Source organism: Penicillium subrubescens (assembly GCF_028828155.1).
Source record: "Penicillium subrubescens strain IBT 31985 chromosome Unknown utg000010l_segment0_segment0, whole genome shotgun sequence".
Lineage (NCBI taxonomy): Eukaryota > Fungi > Ascomycota > Eurotiomycetes > Eurotiales > Aspergillaceae > Penicillium > Penicillium subrubescens.
This window is the reverse complement of record NW_026643160.1, coordinates 1,720,622-1,738,685: the sequence shown is the minus strand read 5'-3', so window position 1 is coordinate 1,738,685 and position 18,064 is coordinate 1,720,622. Positions and strand designations below refer to the sequence as shown.

The 18,064-nt window shown below is 48.7% G+C and overlaps 9 protein-coding genes across 9 annotated transcripts; 5 read left to right on the top strand and 4 right to left on the bottom strand.

The window, feature by feature from the left end:
- Positions 1–2,619: 2,619 nt before the first annotated feature.
- On the bottom strand, positions 2,620–5,175 carry N7473_011795 (nitrogen permease regulator 3 family protein; the record flags this gene model as incomplete). Its single annotated transcript, XM_057157734.1, has 2 exons — positions 2,620–4,004; positions 4,062–5,175. 2 exons carry the CDS (start codon positions 5,173–5,175, stop codon positions 2,620–2,622), a joined length of 2,499 nt encoding a protein of 832 aa, XP_057003584.1.
- Positions 5,176–5,344: 169 nt separating this feature from the next.
- On the bottom strand, positions 5,345–6,220 carry N7473_011794 (coiled-coil-helix-coiled-coil-helix domain-containing protein). Its single transcript, XM_057157733.1, has 4 exons — positions 6,084–6,220; positions 5,942–5,976; positions 5,735–5,849; positions 5,345–5,614 (listed from the first exon to the last, which is right to left on the bottom strand). Exons 1-4 carry the CDS (start codon positions 6,131–6,133, stop codon positions 5,494–5,496), a joined length of 321 nt encoding a protein of 106 aa, XP_057003583.1. The 5' UTR covers positions 6,134–6,220; the 3' UTR covers positions 5,345–5,493.
- A 166-nt stretch (positions 6,221–6,386) lies between these two features.
- N7473_011793 (GFA family protein) lies at positions 6,387–7,376 on the top strand. Its single transcript, XM_057157732.1, has 4 exons — positions 6,387–6,535; positions 6,611–6,656; positions 6,742–6,921; positions 7,016–7,376. The coding sequence occupies exons 2-4, from the start codon at positions 6,649–6,651 to the stop codon at positions 7,317–7,319; spliced, it is 492 nt and encodes a 163-aa protein (XP_057003582.1). The 5' UTR covers positions 6,387–6,535; positions 6,611–6,648; the 3' UTR covers positions 7,320–7,376.
- Positions 7,377–9,616: 2,240 nt separating this feature from the next.
- Positions 9,617–10,405, top strand: N7473_011792 (uncharacterized protein; the record flags this gene model as incomplete). Its single annotated transcript, XM_057157731.1, has 1 exon — positions 9,617–10,405. The coding sequence occupies one exon, from the start codon at positions 9,617–9,619 to the stop codon at positions 10,403–10,405; it is 789 nt and encodes a 262-aa protein (XP_057003581.1).
- Positions 10,406–11,067: 662 nt separating this feature from the next.
- On the bottom strand, positions 11,068–11,954 carry N7473_011791 (VIT1/CCC1 transporter family protein; the record flags this gene model as incomplete). The annotated part of the gene is made up of 3 exons (XM_057157730.1): positions 11,068–11,309; positions 11,386–11,476; positions 11,529–11,954. The coding sequence occupies 3 exons, from the start codon at positions 11,952–11,954 to the stop codon at positions 11,068–11,070; spliced, it is 759 nt and encodes a 252-aa protein (XP_057003580.1).
- Positions 11,955–12,863: 909 nt separating this feature from the next.
- N7473_011790 (glycosyltransferase family 32 protein) lies at positions 12,864–14,211 on the top strand (the record flags this gene model as incomplete). Its single annotated transcript, XM_057157729.1, has 2 exons — positions 12,864–13,417; positions 13,519–14,211. Exons 1-2 carry the CDS (start codon positions 12,986–12,988, stop codon positions 14,209–14,211), a joined length of 1,125 nt encoding a protein of 374 aa, XP_057003579.1. The 5' UTR covers positions 12,864–12,985.
- Positions 14,212–14,716: 505 nt separating this feature from the next.
- Positions 14,717–16,251, top strand: N7473_011789 (flavin monoamine oxidase family protein; the record flags this gene model as incomplete). Its single annotated transcript, XM_057157728.1, has 3 exons — positions 14,717–15,046; positions 15,106–15,418; positions 15,494–16,251. 3 exons carry the CDS (start codon positions 14,717–14,719, stop codon positions 16,249–16,251), a joined length of 1,401 nt encoding a protein of 466 aa, XP_057003578.1.
- A 677-nt stretch (positions 16,252–16,928) lies between these two features.
- N7473_011788 (uncharacterized protein) lies at positions 16,929–17,419 on the top strand (the record flags this gene model as incomplete). Its single annotated transcript, XM_057157727.1, has 2 exons — positions 16,929–17,102; positions 17,195–17,419. 2 exons carry the CDS (start codon positions 16,929–16,931, stop codon positions 17,417–17,419), a joined length of 399 nt encoding a protein of 132 aa, XP_057003577.1.
- A 46-nt stretch (positions 17,420–17,465) lies between these two features.
- Positions 17,466–17,705, bottom strand: N7473_011787 (uncharacterized protein; the record flags this gene model as incomplete). Its single annotated transcript, XM_057157726.1, has 1 exon — positions 17,466–17,705. The coding sequence occupies one exon, from the start codon at positions 17,703–17,705 to the stop codon at positions 17,466–17,468; it is 240 nt and encodes a 79-aa protein (XP_057003576.1).
- Positions 17,706–18,064: the final 359 nt, after the last annotated feature.

Below are 18,064 nucleotides of genomic sequence, written 5' to 3'. Positions count from 1 at the left end.
TGCGAGTAGCGTCCGAGAACGGAATTGCACGACGCGGCTTCAGCGACAGACGATGAAAAATGTCTGTCACTCCGTTTACTCTGAAATCAGCGAAGACGAAGAGGTGCCGAGCAACGTAGTCCGAGGAACTTGCACGTGTGGGAAAAATCGCAGGTCGCGGGAAGGACGTCAAATCCACGGAGCAAATCCCGAGGATAGACACACGGCTGCAGATCGATCAGGTAAGCGTTAGAAACGAAGAAAATACGGTGGGAGGAGGGGGTTTGGAGAGTGGTAACGAACAGGCGAGAAGAGGGGAGGGGTTGGAGGTAGTAAGAGAGGGGAGGAGTGAAGAAGAGGGTAAGAGGAGAGGAGGAGGGACGGAGAACGCAAAATTATTATTTGGGTAATAATCAGGGCCAGGGTGTGGTAGCGGGGTGAGTCGCCCGCCTATAGTCCAGAGTCTCTAAAAGAGAAAGACGGGGAAGGTATTAAGGTAATGAAGGGCACAACGTAAAGATAGGTAATGGGTAATATGTAATTAAACATTCATAGCCAAGAATGGTACTTACTTGGACTTGGGTTTTCCTTTCCAAAAACACCCTAAGAATCGCAAGGAGGAGGGACTTTACTCGAGGAATTTCACGAAGGAAAAAAAAATCTCAACTATGGAGACCTTGTGGAATCCCTCGGTGCCGTAGCCGTACGCCCGCACGGAAAGATTTGGTCTACACACACAAACCGACTGAGGGCCCGCATCAAACGCCAGTCGCACAATGTACTGCCCCCCAAAAGTATAAGAGAGTATCATGCAGTCGTCGGCCAGCACTGCGTCTCTCTTCTTTTGGTCTAGCGGTTTGCTTCTAACTAACTACGTATGAGCTATATATCCCTAGAACCCTACAAATCTAGTCTGTTGCATTTATTACCGCCTGTTACTGCCATGTTATATACTTACCTGCAATCCTTAGTATAGATTCATCCACCATAGCATGATATAAGATTCACCGAGTCTGCATAAATTCCTAATGCTCTAATACTATCATAATTAAGATCCTAAGGTCAACGGTGCCCTCGACTCTACAACGAATGATAGCCGAACTATATCCGACGTCCAACCCGTAAACTTACACATGAGCCTCAACAATGCACTGATCCAATGGCATTATGACAGTGCCTGGAAAATAGACTCGGGCGTTATAACTGATCATTGATCCTCCCTACTTTATTCCATATACGGAGTACTTGATCACAGATAATCTGTATATAACCATCAGAAGTTGACTGGATCGTCCGTCACCGTATGTACTGTACTAGTTAGTTAGACAAACCGTTGGTGTCTAAGCGGCTGGTATCCGCTAAGAAGGCCCGAAGAACACTGTACAGCGTCCACGTCAGACACAAGAATAATTAAGAATAAATAACTGTACGGAGTACATCCGAGATTAATACCTAAGAACAATTCTCCTCCCCGGCACATTTTTTTCCTCCTTAATTACCATTACCCAACACCTGCCAACCCTCGCGGGGTCCACCGGAGTCGTGCTGCCCGACTATTGGTTTTCTGGGCGACACACTCCAGTCTTCTCGTTGGTTTCGGTGCAACGGGGCATGGGTTCGTATGATATGTTTTGCAGGACTGTCTGTCTATAGATGCATATTTTAGATCTACAATAAACTCTAGGTGCTACTAGAAAGAATTATACACAAACCTATTACTATGATGACATTTCAACGCCCAGCCGGTAATCTTCACATGTCGTGGAGAATTCGATATACGCACCATGAAAAGGTTCCTTCCTTCCTCGGGTACCTGACGGGGCCGTGCAAGATGGTCTTACCGGGGCCGCGGTATTCGTATTACCAGTTTGAAGATGAAGAGTTCCCAAGGTGGTAAGATGCTCCTTCCTCAAGGCAATTCGAGTTTGAAATATGATTCGCAGTATAACACGTGAATCTCTTCTTTTCTATCTGAAAGCAGGGACAACCTACAGTACCAGACTCCCTTGCTACCCAAGCCCAGTCCAGCCATCCCCGTGGTTATTCTGTGCAACTGCGACCGAAGGAATGTAAATGGCCCTGGCTTGGGCCTAGACCACGTGATCTGTCTGGCCCCGGCGCTGTCCGCAGCAGATCCGGAGAGAATGACAATGAAGTACATAAACCTACTGTCCCTAGTCCAGTATCAAGTATCAGGCCGTGGCCGAAACATTGGCGCACGTCAGATACGGCAGGCGAGCGATTAGGGCTGAAGGAGGGCACACGGAATCCATCGGAAGATGGGTGGAGATGGTAATTAAATTACAATTTACATTGAGCCATCGGGGTTTTGGGACTGGCTGGCCTTGTATTTGTATTACCACCAGCGTGCATAAGAGTGGAAAGAATGAGTTCTTATAGTGTATGCCCGTATTAACACGATTGTGGCTCGAAGTCACGGCCAAATGGATTGTCTATAATGTCTAGAATACTCAATTTGAAAGTATTACATAGTGGAATTTTAAGTATCAAAAACCCTGAGTGAGATGGTATACACATAAAATCCACACAAAGTCCTACGCGCCGACGACAAAATCCCAAACACCTAGCCCTTAAACCTTCCATATTCGCAAAGCAACCTGAATTGAAGCCAAACACCCCCTACCAATGTCTCACGCCTATGAGCACCTGTTCACGCGGATCCGGCTCAATAGAAATACCAGGCCCAGTCACGAACCCCAGCCGCATAAGCACCTGCCACACCAACTTTCTCTTCAAACTCTCCCGCACAGAAATCTTCTCCAACGCATCATACCCATTAAAGTATTTCAAAAACACAGGCCAATACCTCTTCAGCACGCCCTGGAGCTCATTCGGCGCAATATCTGGACTGGCACCTTCCAGTCCTTGCAAAGAACCCGGCTGATCCGGGAATCGGGCGACGATCTCATCGAGCCAGCGTGACTCGAGCGGGGATGCGCGGTGCGGGGAGAGAATGAGCGATGAGAGGCGGAGGGCGGTAGATCGGTCGAGGAGTTTGTGGGAGATGCGTAGGCGGGCGTGGGGGTCGAGACGACTGCCTGGGCCTTGCATGGGTGTCTCGTCGCCGCTGCCGTGGCTTGCGAGGGAAGAGGATGAGGAGGAGTTTGCGTCTTCGTCGTCTGAAGATGAGGAGGAGGAGTCTTCGTTGTCGGCGACGGAACTGACGCTGCCTTTGGCGAGGTATCGGTCTACTTCTTCTTTTCGGAGGGCCATTTCTACGGCTAGTTTGATTTCGGGCGTGACTTTGATGCGGGCGAAGGTTCGTAGTTGGGTTACCCAGCCGCCGCGGAGCAACCAGGCTAGGATGGAGAAGTAGGTTTCCTTGTGATCTTTGCTGGGGATGAAGCTGCCGTAGGGTCGAGGTGTGCCACTAAGAGCGGAGAGCATCTTTGGGAGACTGGGTAGCGTGGGGAATGTTGTTTGGTAGGCGATTGTGGCGATTTCGAGCTTGCTCAGGTCACAGTTTGGAGACACGATGTAGGTGTCTCGTTGGTGGATTGGAGGAATGGCACGGGCGCGACGCCAGTATACCAGGTGGCTTGCCAACATCTGGATCGTCGATAGTGGGATCCCTGATGCAGCTGATATTTGTGCAAATGATTTTGTAGGCTTGGAGCAACGGATGTAATGGGCTAGAGCGGGTGCTAGAGTGCCCCCGGAGGCCTCGACATCCTTGATAATCGCTGCTTCGCTGTCCAGGAGAAGCAAGGCAAAGTGCTTCGCAAGTACTTGGTGAGGAGCATTGTTTTCGTCGGTTCCGATATCATCAACTGGAGTCGCACTGTCCGCAGTTGTCAACCAAAGGCCGGGATATGCTTTGTCGGTAGGCCCAGCCAAGTACGGGGTGGAAGTCAATGGAGGAATCTGAAGCGAGATGGAGACATCAGGGCTGAGTGAAACCGATGCAATCTTTGACGCAGAGATGCTGGTGTAGACTGTGTACATTGCTCTAGCCAAAGACGATTGGTTAATCAACTCTGAATAGAGGTTATGAACCGATGTTTCTGATAACCTGCTGTCAGTACAAAGCATAACTATAAGAATATGGACGGTAGGCATACTCGTTTCTCGCGCTTTCCTCCTAACCTGCAAGATATGCTGCGACTCCCTCCAAACATAGTCAGTTCGAGCTTGTTCCCACTTCAGCGCCTTGGCAAATTTCTTAATGATATTCTCGTAGATCTCCTTGACTCGCATCGAGTACTCTAGCAGAGGAGGATCCATCACAAATACCACATTAAACATAGTCATTTGGTCCTTATCCTCCGGATCAAGACTATCTTCTTGCTGCTTGCCAAACTTCCCGCTCGCCGCTGAGGCCCGTTTAACCTCAGTAGGTGAAGCTGTCAGCGTCAACTCGGTGATCGTAGCAACACTTCCACCCAGATCAGGCGACATGGCTGGGTCTTCTTCACCCTGACCATCTTCAGCATTCTCATTGTGGCCCAGTTCCCCGCCATCCCATTCAGCACGAGGCTTCTTTTTCTTCTTGCGGCGCTGCTTACGCCATGTCCCATCTTCGCGCACGAATACCGGCCATCCGATCAAGGCGAGATCATTAATCCCAACCTCAAAGCGTCTCTTATGCCAGGACCGAGACGGGCTGAGTAGTTTCTCCCACACGCTACCGGGTAGGCCTAGAAGTGACTCCCAAGGCGGCCGCGACCCTCCAGTAGTCCCATCCTCAGGCCGATCCGATCCAGCATCTTCCTCCGGATCCGAGCATGCGCCACCCCTTTTCCTTAGCGAAGAAGCCCTGCCGGACCCCAAAGACCCGGGCCGTTGTGAATCTGTCCCACCGGGTGACGCAGCGTCCGGCGTAAGCGTAAGTGAGTCGATGCCGAAGTTGCTCGCCCGGCGGCCTAGCCCAGCATTCAAGTTCACACTCAGATTTGCGTTCGCGACCGTGTTCCCACCAACATGAGGTTCCCGCTCATCCTCATCTTCATCAGAGCTAAGACCACTCTCATCACTCGAGCTCGAGTCGGTACTCTTGGAGCCTTGTCGGCTGCGTGTGCGGGAGATGCGCCGGCCGCCCTTGGTCGTGGACTTCAAGCGGTTCTCGCTAAGCGGGTTCGGAGGGTAATGGAAAACGAGGCGCGGACCGGTGCGCGACCGAACGATGAGGATGATCGCGACTAGACAGGGGTCTGGGGGGCGTGCGATCGACGACATCGAGTGCGTTAGCAGTCGGGTCGGGCGCGACGTTGGAGAAGCTTGGTGGGAATGGCTGGGCGGAACCGCTTTCCCCGCATGACACAATTCAAGCTTGGAGATTCGAAGGCATCACGCCACGTGCAAGAAAGATTAATTGGAGGTTAATGCATATTTAGAGATGGTCTATTGAATGATGAGAATGAAATTGGTATATAGTACAATTTTTTATGTGCAATGCCCTCGTTGAACGCCAATATGAGGCCCCCGACTTATTGTCGGTGGGCTGATGTCTTCGGTATCGTACAAAGCCCTTCCACTAACTCTGTCTGCCTCCAATCAGCCTTTCTTTTCTGTATTTTGTGCCTGCGCTGTACTCGTAGTGGCATCATTGCCTTTTGGTTGGTCATCTTTGAATACCAGTCCCAAATTCTGGAAGTTATCGGGGGCCATAAGGTTCCTGAAGATAGAAGAGACTCTTGGTCAGTACGGTAATCTTCGACAACTGCTCTTTCTCCTCTCTTGGGTTTCGAGGGAGCCATTGTAGATATAAACTCGCGCGGGAATCGGCTGTACGTACTTATCCATTCGACAGGTGAGATATTCCTTAGCAAGCTTGCGGCACGCCTCGTCATTGGTGCCTCGATTGGACTTGATGCATTTCAAGTAACCGGAAATAATGTGTTTGCACTCTCCTAGACAGTGAGATTGATTGTTAGTCTTGTTCAAGTTCTGTGAATTATGCATCTGTGGGATAAAGCTGGATGTGCTGGAGTAACAAGCATACCTTCATGATCAAGAGGGAAGCTACCACGCTCAGGACTATATTAGAAGCATCGTCTCATCAGCAAAATATCTATGTCACAGATCCACGGGGCGCATCGCCGTCAAGTGGCAGGATAAAGATCACGGCACTGGCAAAGACTCACGGTGTGGGCTTGTAATTGACCGATCCACCTCCGGGGGCTCCGAAACTCATCTTGGGCAGTGACTTGAGAGCACTTCTGACAGGTATCGTTATCTCCTTCGTCAAACACTGGATTGTGCAGCACAGACAATTGCAACGATGGCGGAGTTGGATAATGTCTGTCGAGGCGATCACCAAAGTCCGAAGACAAACAGAGCAAAAGAGACAAACACATGCGCCAGCCAACCAGCGGGCGCCGGGAACGCAGGATGCTGCCGATGATGTAGGTCAATGGTCAAGTATCAGGACTCAAGCCTCTCGAGAAAGACAGTTGAGTGGACTAAAGATAACCGGAGCTACAGTTAAAACCGATCATTTACCCGTTCTTATTGAGACCTGCATGATTTGGGATTTTGCACTATTTGCTTCTTACGCACCAAAAGTATATATATCCGTGCGAGGTTGCTGGAGAGAGTAGGTTTCACCAACTCGTTTGTCTTTCTCCCACAGCTTCTACGAAACCCACCAAGTTGATACATTGTTGAAAAGCACTCCGCAAAAGGCCAGTCTGAAGATATTTCGCCAATATGCCCATGTAAGTCTGTTCTAAGTTCCAAACACGAACCGCACTCTATTGTCCATGATCTCCCCGCATCGCAACGCTAATACTTTCCCCACAGGAAACTCGACGGAAGCTGCCAATGTGGCGGCGTTGAATTCACCCTCCAATCCCAAACCCCAGTACCCTACCAGCTATGTGCCTGCAGCATCTGTCGCAAAGTCGGCGGCTATCCTGGCAGTGTGAACTTGGGCGGCATCGCGGATAGCCTGAAGGTGCTGAAAGGCCAAGACCTGATCAAGTATGCACAACCGCTTTCCACCACCAACCAACATCCAGTCTCCATCCATCCAATGATCGCCTATTGCAAAGCAGATGCTAACTCACGCCCGTAGGAAATACAATGGAATCAAAGATCGCGGAACTCCAAACGAGGAACGCTGCTCTTCCGAGCGCAACTTCTGCTCTAATTGCAGTACTATGCTTTGGCTATGGGATCATCATTGGCCGGAATTGATTCATCCATTCGCATCAGCTATTGATACCGAGCTGCCGGAGCCGGCTGAGATGGTCTGTATTATGGAGAGTTCTAAGCCGACGTGGATGCGGTGGCCTGAGGGTAAGAAGAGTACGCATACTCTTTACAATAAGGAGAGCTTGGAGGAATGGCACAAGAAACATGGATATTTTGTTGAGTGAAGGATGAAATGTTGTTGTTGGGGGTGTCTTTGAGCAAGGTCTTGGGAGAGTAACGGGTTTACGGGCTAGAGACGGGTGGGAGGGACTGTGTGGCTACGTTCTTTGAATGACTTCTGCTGGTAATATTGAGATATGAGCAATAAGTCTTGAGAAAAATTGTTTTCATTCAAATGATCTAGGCTAAAGGGTATCATAAAACCTGCATTGCGAATTAGCAATAGATCACAACGTATACTTAGTGAGACATTTTGTAGACAAGAACATAGATCAGTTCTCCAAGGTGAATATAATTTTTTATCTTCAATATGTATTCAGAAAGAACACAGCGAATAATTGGTGCTCATCAGGTAATGGGGAGGTTGGGTAGAGGAAGAACGGTAAGAACTTACACAAACGAATAGGGGTATCTACTAGGCAAAGTCGAACCTAGATGATTGATCAAGCGAGTCAGCAATGGCATTCATGGAAAATGCAAGCGTGAACATCAAGATCAAAACATGGCAACTAAGTCAGGCTTGTAGAAGTCAGCAAGAAAATTCAATGGTGGAGAAAACGGGTTCTCGAGAGCAACTCACCTCATTAAATCAGATTTTTGTATAAATGTTCATTGCCAGAATACCGAAGCATCCAGCTCAAACAGTGTGAATAACACATTCATCATAATAGATATGACCATGTAGAAAGGGGGGCATGCAATCAAGCAAGAAGAGAGCAGGATAGAATACCTAACACAAGCACAGTCAGACCAGGTTGTTCAAAGATTATCATCCAAGGCAACGTCAATGAGGTATGACAGTGGGCAAAGTATCAGGTGACGAATTCTCAACAAGTATTCCACCTCCCAGACACCCACAGAGTTTGTACGCTCTGGGTTTGTAGGGTGAAGGGACGAAGATACGTTTTGTCCGCCCGTTCGTTCAAGATTTCTTCATGCAAGGGACATGCCGCGACAGAGGGGAAAAGATTGACGAGGGAAGTTGTTTGAATTTACCTAAACCCGCAGCTTGTTAGCATTGAATTCACACAGGCAGAAAGCTGGTAGTATGGCAAAAAGTGATTTTTTGGTGTAGTCAGACAAGGCTGAAACTTAATAGTTGACAGATTCCACATGATAACTTCAGATTGAGGAATGCCTTTGCATGTCGTAGGGTCATCATCCAAAGGGGGAGGGGAGGGGAGGGTGCGTGTAAGAGGAAAATATGGCTTTGAGCTTACCTTTTGGGAAAAAAAAATTCAAAAGCGAATTTATGTCGAGGACCGAATGGCAGCATTAAGCGATCAGGTCCTCGACAAACGGCAGCCCGTTCAACGAGACATGCTGATTAGACACAGCCAAAGCTGCTCGTGATAAAATTGAGAAGAAAAAGACAGAGAAGGAAGGCTCAAAGCCCCCTGCTGTTGGACAAAAAGTCGCAGATATGGGAGAAAGAAAAAAATTTGCGGGTGGAGCGCGAAAATATAAATGGAGCTCCCGAATACGGCAGGCGCGGTGAGCTCCAGACGCAGTTTGTCGAAATAGCAAACATCCGCCCCACTCTAAGCTTCGCTTCTTTTCTGCTTCCTTCCTAAACAGAGTGGAGTATGTAGTCGAGCTGAATCTGTGCCGAAATAGATCTGACAAGTCGTTATTTTCTCACATAAAAATGGGGTAAGTGGGTCAGAGATAGGTTGGATATCAATAGCGGAATAGAGGACATCCAGGAAAGCTTTTCGCAGCTCATCACCATACTTTGAAGGCAGCTTCGGTCCCATTGACGAAGTTGGAAGATAGTCTTACTTGTAAGCTGATGAACCCCATGCTAGGCTTATTTAGTTTAGGAAGTTAAATAAGCTTTGTATCGTGACAGAGACGCCATATATTGACTATGTACTACATATCTAGTTCCGTTTTGGAGCTTCGGGACTCCGAACAGCTTGTTTTGAGATTCAAAGATTGGTTGTTTGACGAAAATCTTATGAATATAGCCCAGAATGATCGTGTAAGCCTATCAGCTTAGCAAAAATCCAGAAATGTAACGTTCCTCATAAATCAATCGTAGAGACAGGTCGCGTATGGTTAGCTTGCAGAATGATTCCAAACGATGGTCTCCACTGGCCAGGGCTACGGCTAGAACTGCCATCCACGTCACACAAGGCTAGAGTTGCCATCCTTCGCGGCTGGTATGCTTCGCCTTCTCCTCTCTAAAACCAGATTCTTAAATCAAAATTGATAATCAACAGATCACATATAAGATCCCAGTGCGACCCCCGAGAATTTTCAAATTAGAACTCATTGAGATAAACTCACTGCGATAAATATGACATCTTCTGTTCAAGGGCTTCCGGCTCTACCTGAGGTTGGCATTGTGCCTCCTTCATCCCCTCTTGCACTGAAAGCTTTCGAGTATGCAAAGCAACACTGTACAGAGACCGTCTACAGCCATGCTATCCGATCAGGCTACTGGGCAACCATAATTGCCAAGAAGCTTCCTGAATTCCGCGACAACACCAATCTTAGTCTAGAGATGGTGTTCGTCAGTTGCATTCTCCACGACATGGGTTGGGCAAATACTCCGGAGCTGTTGTCGACCGACAAGCGCTTTGAAGTCGACGGTGCCAACATCGCCCGAGACTTTTTGTTGAACGAGAAACAACATACCGATGACGGAAATCTCAATCAGGCCACTATACAGCGTATATGGGACTCTATCGCTCTGCATACCACCGCTTCCATCGCTCGTTATGCCGCACCTGAGGTTGCTCTCACTCATCTGGGTATTACAGCCGATTTCTTTGGCCCGAATTTTCCCGGACCTGATGGGAAGCCCTTAATCTCGCCTGAGGAGTATCGTGCCGTTATGAGCATATTCCCTCGTGCTGGGTTCAATACAGAGGGCTTCAAGAAAATCATGTGTGGGCTCTGTCGTACAAAGCCCGCGACCACTTACGACAATTTTGTGAGCGTGATAGGAAGGAAGTATGGCCTTGACGGAAATGGAGATGGAAGGGAGGAATATACCAAGGCTTGGGAAGAGTCTCAGACTCAGCTGGATAGCTTTTTGGTGCTTGGATTGGATGCACTGGAAGCGGCGCATGACCCCAAATGAGGGGGTTAGGGACGGGCCGTATATTGAAAACTAGTGGCTACGACTAGTACTCCTTGGAGTTACATTTTCTGAATTGTGGATGCGTTCTCAGAGATCATAGTCGTGTTTTGCATTTATCTAACGAGAAGGACTATTGATGCTTTTCCAACGGCTTCTCGCTTGTCCCGCTTTGTAGCCCCTCTCATTCGTCCTTTGTAATTCGACCCTTGTCTACACTGAGAAACCAGGGCAAGAAAATCCTCTTTTGTATATAGCTGACCCTGGTAGACAGGGATGACGTGTCATAACATCACGGCGTTGTCTCCGTTGGTTAGCATGCGATTGAACCCAAGTAGCATTCAACGAAGGTAAGCCGGCGCTCTCGAAGATTGTGATATGCATGGCATTCGCTATGTTTCTGCCTCCAAATCTTCGTATTGTTTCTTGAAAAAGAGGAGGTAATTAGCCGCTATATTGACTCTAGCCCGCAACAAGGCAAACTTTCCCTTTACCATCAAGAGACCTCATTATTGAATGAACCCTGGAACCAAAAAAGAAAGAGCATTTTCCTCGGCTATTTGGTCTTTATATTTTCCCTGGCCTACAATATCCTCAAAATACTAGCAGTACAATATTGAGATGCTTATGGTTCGTGTGCTGCCAATGAGTACATGTCTATGATTCTATGAAGCAAGACCACTATGATCTACCCCGTAAACGATACCATAACTCGTGCCCGCAGCAAGCGCACCCACGAGTAGTGTTTGTGCAGCGCCGTATAGACCTGCGCGTTTGGTTTTGAGGATCGCGTAATTCTTGAGGAAACCAAAAGTGATGCATACGACGACGGTGATGCCGATCGAAATGAAGAGAGCGTGGTTAGTATTCTTCGTAGCGAAGTATGGGATCATAGGGAGGAGGCCACCTGTTGGAGAGATTGAACCCAAGTCAGTAATGCAGGATTCATCTGGCCGGGAGAAGAGAAAAAGATTTTGAAATACCAATGAAGTATGAAATGCCCATGGTAGCTGCTGATATCCATGCTCGTGAGACGTTGGGCTTCTCAAGTTTCAATTCAAAGTCCATCATAAACTGCATTTTTGTGTTAGTGACCGTGGTCATCGACAGTTCATTCAGGACTTACCCGAATCCACTGCTCATTGTCCCGAGTGAGGCACTCAACCACAGACTGGCTTGCTTCTCTGGAGATGCCATAGCCGTCGAGAATCTCATAACACTCTTCTTTTTCCGCCCCGGGCTTCGTGAGAACTTCTTCTCGCTCGCGCGCTTCCTCACTTTTGTAGTGATCTCGGTCGGTGACAGCTGCTAGATAAGCACCAAGTCCCATTGATATAGCACCGCTAAACAATTCTGCGAGGCCACCGATGATAACAATTTTTGAGGATCCAAGACTTGATAAACCGGCCGTAAGGGCAAAAGGGACGGTCATGCCATCAGCAAAGCCAATGGTCATGTCCCGAATGATTGCACCTGATTCGGAATGGCGCTCAGAGGCTGCATGAGTTGGGATAGGAGCCTCGCTCATCGGCTCTGCTATTGAGGTAGACATCATGTAAAAGAAAAGGGTTTTTTGTTCTCAATGAGAGGAAAAAAGGGAAATAACACTAAGGTCATGAACTACCTTGGCCTTTAAAACAAAAAGCTTCTATGTGTAAAGTCCTGCCATACAAACAATACTCATACTTGGAATCCATGCGTATAGTTACCTTCCACCAATCAGTCCACACCTATTAACAATCATCCCAATAGTAAGCTCGACTTGCGCGATCCAGTTGTTGAATTGATACAGCCCACAACTAAGTAGTGGGACCAGAAATCTACAACTAGCCACTAGTGACTGACAAATTTCCTGGATTGTTTGGCAATCCGCCAATGAAAGAGTCTCCATTACTCATCGAGGCGGGAGATGGCAGTGGTGACCCTGCGTGGCAACAAGAAACGGGGTGGCTCCAAGCGCCTGTCATTACAAGGGCAGTTGGCACTGGAATCAGTTGACCTCCGCTCAGACAACAAGAACTTATGACGGATACGCCGCTGAGGTATTCGATTACGATCGATCCAAAACAGCCTGTATGTGGCTTCGGAGAAATGAACTGGTCTTACGATGGAAAGATCGTAAGACTACAAGGTCATGTGGGGCTGACCGAATTAAAGCTCATTTAGCGTCGCTAAAAATCCCCGATCTCATAGGGTCTTCCCCGAGCAAGCCTTTCCAAGAACCCGGAACGAGGACCATGGAGAGGATCCGCATCTGGGTCTACCAGTTAAAAGATTTGCCCTTCTTGAAGACCTTGGTTGACAGTGCTACCCGCCCCATATGAGGTTACACTACGGCCGCCTACGTCCACGATGACGCGTGCAGGACGACAAACGCCCAACTGGAACATGTTGAACGAAACTTCTATATCTCCGATAGAAATCTAGTGTGGTTCTCTAGGACTTCTGACGATGAATAGCTACGTGATCTGACATCTCCCCTTGATTGCTCGCCGAGTCGCCGCAAGGTCGGATATTCCTGGGCTACCCACTGGCCGATTATTCTGGGTGTCACCCAATGAACAATTGGTTTTGCAGGCGACCATGAGACCTTGGCAAGATCTACGATGGTCGTTATTTCCAGGCTTTCGACCTACCTATGATAAACTACATGACGAAGAGCGTCTGGATCACGAATCCGACTCCGGGTCAAATCAGCGACATGAAAGCTCTTGTAATGCATGGCCGACGAAAGCAACCGGATGGCTTGTCTTATTGGTGGTCAACTTGGCAATTGTCCTGCTACTGCTGCATACTTTGGAGCCTTTGATCACTCTGCTCCGCCTGAATGAGCAACTTTTCAGCCCTAGAGTCACGTTGCCAAGCCCTAGTATCCTATCTCATGGAAATGGAACAGCTCGGTCGAGTCGGATTCCTCTGATTCTACACCAGACGACCGCAACCGAAGAAATTCCAGAACGTTGGATTCAGCCGCAGAAAAGTTGCAAGAAAGCTTATTCGGAATTTGAGTATAAGGTATGTTTTTTTAGGTTCATTGCCAGTCGTGATAATCTACAAAGAAGACAATCGTCATCTATGCTTAATCATATTCACAGATCACTGACAGATACTTCTAGCTATGGACTGACGAATCAGCGCGCAACTTTCTGTCCGAGCACTACTCATGGTTCATACCACTCTGGGACAATTATGCATTCCCAATCCAACGGGCCGACTCGATTCGCTATTTTGTATTATATCACTATGGAGGTATCTACCTAGACATGGATACAGTGTGCAACAACACTCTTCCTCTGCACAGACTTGGATCCCCTAAAGTGAAAGACTATGCTCTGTTCAAATCAACACATCCCACGGGTATCACAAATGACCTCCTGGTCGCGTCTGCGAGACACCCTATCTACGCATCGGCAATCTCAAAACTACCCGCCTACAATGCATTGACTCGAAGCTGGGCTCGACTGCAACCATACTGTGCTATCATGATATCTGCCGGACCGTTGTTTCTAACCATGGTAGTGAAGGACTACTTACTTGAATCTAGTGCACTTCATTCAAAGGCCGCGGGGGTCGTCAATCAAACCGAGTTGGCCCCTTACATCACTGATCTTCAGAGCAACTCGTGGCACCGAGCAGATGCACAAATGCTCATGTGGATTGGAGAACGACCGTGGTTATGGTTCACTATGGGAACGTTTGTCCTCCTGGCAGGTCTTTACGTTGTCGATCGTCTGTTACTGCTTTTCTATAGTCATTTTCGGAAAGTTCCATCGGATATCTATGGTACCAAGTTGGATAAGGAGGCATAACCGTGACGTGACTCCATATTTGTACAGTAAGATCTTTTTATGTATATTCTGGAAAACGTGAATGTTTGCTCCATCTCCCGAGCCAGATGCAAGTATGTTCGAGGACTCGGCGAACTGTACCAGTCTCACATGAGGTTTCTCGTAATTCTATGAGGTGCAGGGTCCCAACCTTGGAAGTTCCCCGAGATTAATTTCTTTATGGATACCTTGCTCTTGATCTCGAAGCTTTTCCAACTGTTATACATAATTAGTCGAAAGAATTGAGTCAGCTCGCTGGGTAAATCAAATGCGGGGCCCCGATGAGCCTAACAGGGGTTCTTCGGTACCCGCGGGGCCGAGCCAAGCCACGATCGAGTGTAACATGGACACCCAACCACCTACTTTATTCGATCATCTCTCCTAGAACACCACCGTTGTAAATATCTTATGGCATACCGAAGCCACCCAATTAAATATTACATCTAGTGCCCCTTGTGAAATTTTGCCACGATTCTTGAGATACAGAATGACTGCCTCCAAGAAGGTCTATGACGTGGTCGTCGTCGGGGCTGGCCTAAGTGGCCTGCAAGCAGCCGTTGTAATTCGAGCTGCGGGGTTCACCGTCTGTGTTTTAGAAGCCACTAATCGTGTCGGTGGGAAGACACTCACTGTCCAATCCACTGAGAAGGGATACAATGACCTGGGTGCAGCATGGATCAATGACACGAATCAAAGCGAGATGTTCAAGCTCTTCCAAAAGTACGGCTTTGATACCGAGGTTCAACGTGCATGCGGGGATACGATTATTCACCTCGCTGATGGTTCTTTGGAGAAAGTACCATACGGTCAACTCTCGGTAAGTAATTTTTGGATTTCGACTTGAAATTACGATTCTAATGGTTCGGGCTTTTGAAGGGAGACCCGGAATTTCTCTTGGAGCTCGTGGGAATTCTAAGGGACGAATCCTCGGGTGTAGATCTCAATGATCCCCTCAAATCACACAATGCCGCTGAGATCGACCAATTGACTCTCAAGGAGTTTTGTGTCCAAAGAACGAAGAATGAACAGGCAATTAGAATTGCTGATCTCATTTCAACTGCGCTACTTGGGGTAGAAAGTGATGAAGTTAGCGCTCTGTACATGCTGCATTATTTCAAGAGTGGCTTTGGCATTGATAATCTCTTGTCGGATGGAAAAGATGGAGGTCAATATCTGCGGAATCGACAAGGTATGCTTCTACATTCCATATCTTGTGTAATCTGATCGCATTCGCCTATTCCCTGGAACCATGCTGATGAACTAGGAAACCAAACCATCTCGAAGAAACTGGCAGAGGAGCTTGGTTGGAAGTCTGTCTTTTTATCAAAGCCGGTTGCCTCAGTGAGCCAATATGAAGGTGGCCACGGCGTTGTCGTCGTCACCCAGTCCGAGGAATCCTTCTACGGTCGAAAGGCAATCATTTCTGTCCCTACAACACTATACCCGACTATCACTTTCAACCCTCCATTGCCACCGAAGAAGACAGCACTAAGTGATAACACCGTCATGGGTTACTATAGCAAGACTGTATTCGTCTTCAAAGAGCCTTGGTGGCAAACGGCCGGCCTATCAGGAATCATTGACTCGGAGGTCGGACCGATCAGTTTCACAAGAGATACCAGTATACCAGCAGATGACCAGTGGTCTATCACCTGCTTTATTGTCGGCGAAAGGGGTCGGCAATGGTCAAAATTGTCTAGGGCGGCTCGTCACAAACAAGCCTGGGACCAATTCAGCCAGACGTTTGGCAAGTATGTGAATAACATCCCTGTGCCGACAAATTCGCTCGAAATGGAGTGGACCAAACAAGGGTTCTTCCTGGGAGCTCCTTGCCCAGTCATGACGCCGGGTATATTGACCACGGTGGGCACCGAGCTTGCGACGCCCTTCGGAGATGTCCATTTTGTGGGTACTGAGACGTCGACTGTATGGCGAGGATATATGGAAGGTGCTGTGCGATCGGGTCAAAGAGGAGGCACTGAAGTTGTGAAGGAGCTGGTGGATGAGCTTTCGGCCAGTTAAAGTGCTGCATACATCAGGTTTTTCCCACAGTCAGCCAGATACGGGATATGGGATGCAGCCAAGCCCTGGCAGCTGGCTGCCTTTACATACTTGCAACATCCATGAGACCATGATGGATATAGAGGGAAGCCTCTTATTGTATGAAGCTGGGCTCGGAACATATGCTTTAGTGCTTGATTAAATCCCCTTTGAAGGATTTAGTTACTCGCACGACACGAATGTCAAGTCGACAGTAGGCGCGATTGTCTAATGTGCCAATACCGTGATCTCATTGATAGCAGAACAGTATAAATAACACAGGAAGAGCCATACAGAACTTGAATCAAAGGGTATGGATTAAGTCTACGATTTTTGTATGTCGGAAGTCCCGATACATACTCCAGAAGGACGACAGGCGCCGTGTGGGTCAGGGTTCCTCCCTTAAACTCCCATTTCTCCACCAAACAGATCCCATATATCTTCGACTGTATAGAAGCTATGTTAGAAAAGATTCCTCTTTACCCTCGTCGGCTTTTTTTTCTGTTCTTCTCGTCCCTTATTCTTTGGCTCGCTCCATTGAAAGGCAGCATTTATTTTCATATTCATTTTACCAACTACAGTCCTTCCTTATCCCCACCATGCTCACGACAGCGATCGTGGGGCTTCTAGCCGCCGCTGGACCGGGGTAGGGGTACACCATGGTGAACTCTGGGTACACCATGCGCAAGAATATCGACTCAATTGTACTGCCGGGCAGGTACACCAGCCACGTGCACAGCTTCTTCGGTAACGACGCCGTCAACGCGACCACTTCCACCACCGAAGCGCTTCTCGATGGCTGTGCCACGAACAGCAATCCGAAAGATCTGTCCGTTCACTGTCCGTTCTATCCCCAGTGCCCAGAGCGATCACCATCGCCTGGAACATACTTATGCAATCGTGCGCAGGGCACCCGACTCTCTAGGCCAACAACGGCACCGCCCTCGTCCCGATCGAGGCCCGATATTTCAAGGCCGATTACAATAAAATTGACACCGCGGAGATTCCCTTCCCCACCGACTTCAAAGTGGTGGCTGGTAACGCCAGCGCGACGGCGGCCGAGCAGGTCGATGAACTGTGGAACATGACCTGGTGGTGCGAGTATGGATCAGAGACGACGCCCAACGCCAACGGATGGCCCGATGCATGATGCAACCTGGGCCGCCTGCAGACGCAGCTTCGGTTTCCCGATTGTGTCAACCCGACAACCCTGGAGAGCGGGCACTCCAGCCGCGCGTGGCTGGTGAACGCGAACCGATGCCCTGATGGGATGAAAACGCATCCCCCAGTTGCGGTTCTCGGTCCGCTTTCGACACGTCCGATGTCCTGCCCGACGGCTGGTCTGGCGATGCGCCGCTCCGGTTGTCCAGCGGGAATGCATAGAGCTTCCATGGCGATTTTATCAACGGCTGGCTTTCCGAGGCAGCCGAGAACATGCTGCTGGCTACCGACAAGAGGGAGTTTTAGGTCGTCACTGGCCCACTCGTCGGAGCTGGCAACATGTGTCCCGAAGGACGTCGATCCGGGCCACGGGACGAGCGACTATGAAGAGAGCCTTCGTTTGATGGCGGCGGCCGTGATATCTGATCCCTCCCACGATTAGTCAATGTCCCTGCTATTGAGGTTCCCTCCAGCATCCTGCTCAGCAGCCCTGGTGGCTCCCAGCACGATTTTTAGTACTGTAGACCTCCCCAGCGTGCATGGCATGTAATAGAGATGAGTGAACAAACTGTACGTATAGGGCGATCTTGGGATGCCCGCGAACAGTCTCCTAAGTGGTTATCTAGCGTTAGTA